This window comes from Sceloporus undulatus, chromosome 6, assembly GCF_019175285.1.
Source record: "Sceloporus undulatus isolate JIND9_A2432 ecotype Alabama chromosome 6, SceUnd_v1.1, whole genome shotgun sequence".
NCBI lineage: Eukaryota > Metazoa > Chordata > Lepidosauria > Squamata > Phrynosomatidae > Sceloporus > Sceloporus undulatus.
The window spans coordinates 74,771,492-74,777,652 of NC_056527.1; the positions used below are offsets into that span (position 1 = coordinate 74,771,492).

A 6,161-nucleotide genomic window follows, 5' to 3' on the forward strand; every position below is an offset into this window, starting at 1 on the left:
AACCAACTGTTGCCTCAAACTTGTCAGTTCTTATTATCCAACTAATATTATCTTGCATTATTTTATGCTTATAGCATTACTCATTACAGGTATTCAGCTGAAGAAAGACTCTTTGAGAGGCTTACATAAGCTCAATGACAAATGACAATCTGTGGCTGCAGGCCACAGTGTATTTTACAGTGTAAAATACATAACTCAGAAGGAAAAGGGGTTGCTGGGGGAAGAAGAGTAAAACAAGCAAACTCAGACACTATTTGTTAAAGTTCTTAAAATGACCTTCCAAAATAGGAACAATTGAGGAAGAGGAGGGTCCCAGAGCTGTTGGTACCTCAGCAGAGTCAATAGATTGGCTCTTCCTTCCTACTCTCTTCTGCAACCCTATAGAGGAGCTCTCCTAGCCTTGAATGCAAGGGATCTCATATTGCATAGTCTTATAAACCACCAACATTTGTCAATATGTACCTGGGGCTTTCAACGCAAAAGCCATATTTAGAAATATATAGGAAAATATATAGAAACAAATTGAGATTTAAATTACACAAATAACATTAAAATCTAATGATCGTGGGCAGAGTCATGGCATAGACCAAAAGTGTCCATGGTGTATGAGAGTGATCGTTATGTGGCCAAAGACTTTATTCTGGAAAGGCCTGCTGGAAGAGAGCCATCTTGACAGCTTTTTAAAAAGTGTCAGAGGCACGGAACAGAGTGATGAAAAACGGTGCCTTACCGGCGCCTCTTTTCTCTCCACAGGGAAGCCACATCCACCAAACCGCACGGCTTCCCTGCGGAGTAAAAAGAACCCATGAAAAGCAGGTTCTTTGTACACCATAGATGCAGCGTAACAAGTGTGCCACTGGTGCACTCATTACGCAAACGCCACACGGTGCCATGTGGAAGCTGCTCTGCGCTTGCATAACAATGGTGGCGCCCGTGTGTACAGGCCACCTCCATTTTGATGCCCTCATCACGTGCTACGAAGTGCCGCCCCGAGGCAACCCTAGCACATGATGACAGTGTCGGAAAGAGCCGGACTGTACCAGCCCTAACTTGGTGATTTGATGGATCTCATCTGGCAGGCCATTTCACAGACTGGGAGCGGTTGCTGAAAAAGTCCTCTGGGAGGTGGCAACTAATCTGGTCTTTAAATGTTGTAATAAATTCCTCCCAGAGGACTTGAGTGTACGGGCCGGATTATATGGAAGTAGACGATTCCTTAAATAAGTTGGACCCAAGCCATGTAGGGCATTAAAGGTATTAACAACACCTTGTTCTGTTCCCAGAAATCACTAGGCAGCCAGTGGAGTGACTTCAATATTGGTGTTATATGGTCACTCCTAGATGTTCCGGAGACCAGTCTGGCTGCCTTATTCTGTACCAATTAAAGTTTCCAAACTAGACACAAGGGTAGCCCTATGTAGAGCTCATTACAAAAATTGAGTTGTGAGGTTACCAGTGCATGTACTACAGTTTCCAGGTCTCCCAGTTCCAGAAAAGGGCACAGCTGGCGTATCAGCCGAAGCTGATAAAAGGTGCTCTTGACTATTGCATTCACCTGATTAATCATCTGAAGCAATGGATCAAGATGCTGGCAAAACACCAGAAATAACTTCTAGAACATGGTCACATAGCCTGAAAATCCAACAAAAAACTATGGATGCTGGCCATGAAAGCCTTTGACTTCACATTAGCCAAGGAAAGGCAGACATGGGTAACAGAAACAGGGAGGTTGGGTCAAATTTCTATCAAGTTCCCAGACTCGGCTGAGACTTTTTTCCCTAGAAAGTCTTAGGGACAGCAGCATGTTTGTTGATTCTGTTGGAAGCATCATTGTTTGTATAAAGTGATTAGTGAGATAAGAGAATCTAGAATGCCTACTCTATATTTTCACCTCTCTGTTGCTCACATTGGTCTATGTACTCAAGCCTTTTGCTTCCTTCTTGCCTTCACCTTTCTCCCAAGAAGTTAGTCTTTTTGATTTCCCTTGTTGGGAAGGAGCATCCATGAGGTTCCAACCCCAACAATGGATGCTAGTTTCTACCCATATATGTCCCCATTTTTAGTAGCTCCTCTGACCAAGTTTAAGTCAACCTTTTGCCTTCTTTTGCCTTTCCAACTCTGAAATGGGTTATTCTGTTTCCAGAATTTTAATATAATGGAAAATGATATTTTTAAAATGTTGTTTTGGTTTATTAAATTCTAAGGCAGTGTCAAATCTCAAACTGGCATCTATATTGAGGTTTTTGAAGTATCTCCATTTATGAAAATTTAATCAATTGACTGTAAATTATTTAACATGCTAATCTTGGTCACTGTTGATTTTAGGAGTCCATCTCCTTTAAAGCCAGAGACAACACAGACAAGCAGCGTGCCAGACAAGCAGGAAGTGAAAGCATCGCGTGTGAGAAAACTGACAAGGCAATACAGCTTGTGAGTACAGTTTTGTTACAAGCTCCTGCTTACTTTTTCAGATATGTTTTCCAAATGGGGTTTTTTATCGTGCAAATCATACGAGACTACCATTTATTTCAGCTAAAAGAATTCTGTAGTATATTTTATTTAAATAGAACCCATGTAGGTGTACTGTGTGAATTGTGCCCATTTTCATATATTCTTATTGACATGTGTCTTCACTTTCCTGTGCAAATTCACATCTATTTACATCTATTCACCTCCCTCTGCTGAAAATGATCAGCCACCTAAATTAGTAAGAACCAGGTATATGGCCACACATGTGATAATGAGCCTTTCTGTGGATTTCAGCTGATATTCCGATATAAACCGCAAGGTCTTTGTCTGCAGAGTTTAAATCGTTTTCCACCACCACCCCACAGAAAGCCCAAAATTGTATGAATCATGTGTGGCTAGATCACATTATATTAGACTAGAATGAGGAGTGTTTTAAACTAGCTCCAAGGCTGAAGAGAATGTACTTGTTAAAGAAACTGGAAGTGGCATGATAAAGGCATTATTTCAACTAAAAGTTCTACATTGCCTGTCTAGATTTCACACTGTGATTTTGGGACAGGGATTGTATCAGAATAATTAAACAATGATAGTTAGGCCCCTGGAAACATTCCAAGACAAATCACAATGCTAAAAATTGGTGGCCTGGACCCAGTGGGACAGTGAATTTGCTTTGGATCTATTCTAGATTATGCTTTAAAAAGGTGTTGAACCTTATCTCCCAGACAGGTTCAGCATCTTGGACCATTCCTTTAATATGTGCACTAAACCCTTGAGTGGATTCGTCCCACCAGTGGACCTGCCAGCCAGCACTGCAGGAATCTTCTTCCATGTGTGATAAAATGAAACATTTAAAAGTTAAGCCATTAATTAGCACCGCACAATGTGCACTATGTTCAGTTCTGATGTGCCACTTTGGCTACTGAACAGCTTACAACACAATCTTGTGTACATCTACTCAGACATAAATCCCACTAACTGGTTCATACCATACCTCTTTTAAAGCACAATCTGCTTAAAAATCTGGTTAAAACCTAATAGGAGAGAAGAGGTGAATAGAGATGAATAATCAACATTTTGAAAACCTTGCCAGGTTATGCTATCCTTGAAATTGAGTAGCTAAAAATGGATAAAATATTGCAATAACTCAGATTGAGATTCCATGTATTCTTAACAAACACAGTGATGAAGATGACCTCCCTCCAGCACTGGCAGCAGCAGTGGCAGCCTCTCCAACACTGTCATCAACATCTCCTGTGTCACAGAAAACAGTTCCAGAAGGACATTTTGCATCACATGCAAAGGTACATACAGACAACTAGAGAGGGGGGGGGGGTGAAAAAGCTCAGCAGATGAGGCCAATAGCAGCTTGAGGGATTAAATTTAGATTGCATTCTCTAAACATATTAGATATGTATTTCATTATGTTCCTGAAAATCTCCTCACCTTGGTCTAGATCTAAGCTTGAAAGCCCAATGTGTCTCCTATTGTCCTCAACTGTGTTATCACACTAGGGAGCAAAGAGGATTTAAACAAGAGTTAAACGAGAGTTAAACAGGAAATGCCTGATGTTTAACATATGACATTTCCTGTTTAACTCTCGTTTAAATCCTGTTTGACCCCTAGTGTGATAATGCAGCAAGAGAGATTAGGGTGGCTATATGCTGCAACATAGGTCTTTGTGGTAAAACAATTTGATGATCCCATGAGGTCATCTACAATAAGACATTAACTCATAAATTATCATGAAGTAGAAGCACAGAATCATAGAATCGAGTTGGATCTAGTGCAATCATCTGCCATGCAGGAAGACACAAAGCACTCCTGAAACAGTGCTCATACAGCCTCTGTTTAAAGACCTCCAAAGATATAGAGTCCGTTCCCTCTAATGTAGTCCATCCCACTGTTGAAAAGCTCCTACTGTGAAAAAAAGGTCTTCCTAATGTTTAGGTGGAATCTCTTTTCTTGTCATTTGAATCCACTGGTTGGTGTTCTAGTTTCTGAGGCAGCAGAAAATAAACTTGCTCCATCTTCTACATGCCATCCCTTCAGATATTTTAAAATAGCTATAATCTCACCTCTTAGACTTCTGTTCTCCAAGTAAACTTATTCAAGTGCTTAAGTCGTTCCTCATTAGGTTTAGTTTCCAGACTTTGATCATATTGGTCACTCTTGAAATTGAATATGCTTTCAATTTCATCATCCAACTCATTTATAAAGATGTTAAACAACACTAGGCCTAGGACAGAACCCTAAGGCACCCCTCTAGTCACCTCTTTCCAGGATGAAGAGCATCCATTCATTCTTAGGTACTCTCTGGTTTGTACTGTTAACCAATTACAGATCCACATAACTGTAGCACTATCTAGCACACAATCACCAGCTTGCTTCCAAGAATATCATAGAGCATCTTGCCTTAATGAAATCAAAATATACTACATAAAAAAAACCACCCCGAACTACCAAGTTTGCAATCTGTTATGACTTTTTTTTTTAGAAAGCTTTGTATCTCACATTTTTGAGAGAAATATATACACAGACACCATTATAGACTGTTCTAGTCACCTTGGATATCTTGAATCTTTTGTGTATCAAATATCATGTTGATAGAAAGTATGAAAGTATCACAGTAGTATGAATAACTGCCTGAGTTAGTTCACAGCTTCTTTACATTGAGGACACTTACATTCAGCCATGATTTTTGTGGCGTAATATCTCTGCCATGACCCATAAAGTTTTTCACACCCTTCTCAAATATATTGTCCTCCTTTGTCATGCACTCTATAATCTGAATCCTAAATTTAGTGCTGTACTTAAGAATACAGTTGCAATTATACTTAAAGCACACCTGTTTTGAGAAATCTGGAATTGTAGAGTCAGTCTGTGCCTTCCATGGCAATCAGCATACTCTGAAGCCTTAGTACAATCTAATGAATGGCATGTGCACCTGTGGCACACATGCCATGCCGCATGCACGTGTCCCATTATTGGTGTGAACATACACGGTTTTCCCCTTATGTGGGGTGTGTGTGTCCAGAATGGATCCCCCACGTAAGGGAAGGGAGAACTGTATCACCAAACTATAACATGAATGAGAATCAGCCTTGCCTTGTATACTGTTGAATATTTGAGGCATACTACTCCAGCTACAGCACTATTAGAAGCAACAATTCTAGACCATGCAATCAGCTGGCTTCCTAGATTGCAGCAGGAATGCAGCCTAGTTTCAGTGGACAACTTTTCTTACCAGAATAAGTCATTATAGCATGCTAAGAAGTCCACCAAATATTTGCATCATCCCACATTCCTAGGTCTCTTGCAGGCCCACACCCAGATAAACTTGCCCAGACTAGTTATATAGTCTCCAAATGTCCTCATTACAGAAGACTCACTGGGCCTGTGTCATTCTCACTACTTGGCACAGCTGCCATTAGGGTCTTATAGCTCAGTGGTCTTATAGTCTCCAAGTCCGGGTTGCTACCTCATAGCATGGCACATTGTCAGTCTGTTGAAGCAGGGCAGGGCTGTGTTAGATAGCTGGGACCAGGCATAATGTAAGGATTATGTGCATATTGTCCATGCATACTTGCTTCTATCTGAGTGAAGGCCACCTCCACCTGCTATTGCAAAATGCATGGGGCAAGAGGAACTCCTGTTGTTTACCTTCAGTCCTTGAAAGAAATAGGACAAATTGT

At 40.6% G+C, this 6,161-nt stretch overlaps 1 protein-coding gene across 3 annotated transcripts in view; it reads left to right on the forward strand.

Annotated features, from left to right (window-relative positions):
* Positions 1–6,161, forward strand: part of EPB41L4B (erythrocyte membrane protein band 4.1 like 4B) — a 166,411-nt gene that overhangs the window by 143,222 nt on the left and 17,028 nt on the right. For all 3 annotated transcript variants that reach the window (XM_042472585.1, XM_042472586.1, XM_042472587.1), the window contains 2 exons: positions 2,326–2,430; positions 3,650–3,770. In XM_042472585.1, coding sequence (XP_042328519.1) covers positions 2,326–2,430; positions 3,650–3,770 — 226 coding nt within the window. The remainder of the gene's footprint in view (positions 1–2,325; positions 2,431–3,649; positions 3,771–6,161) is intronic.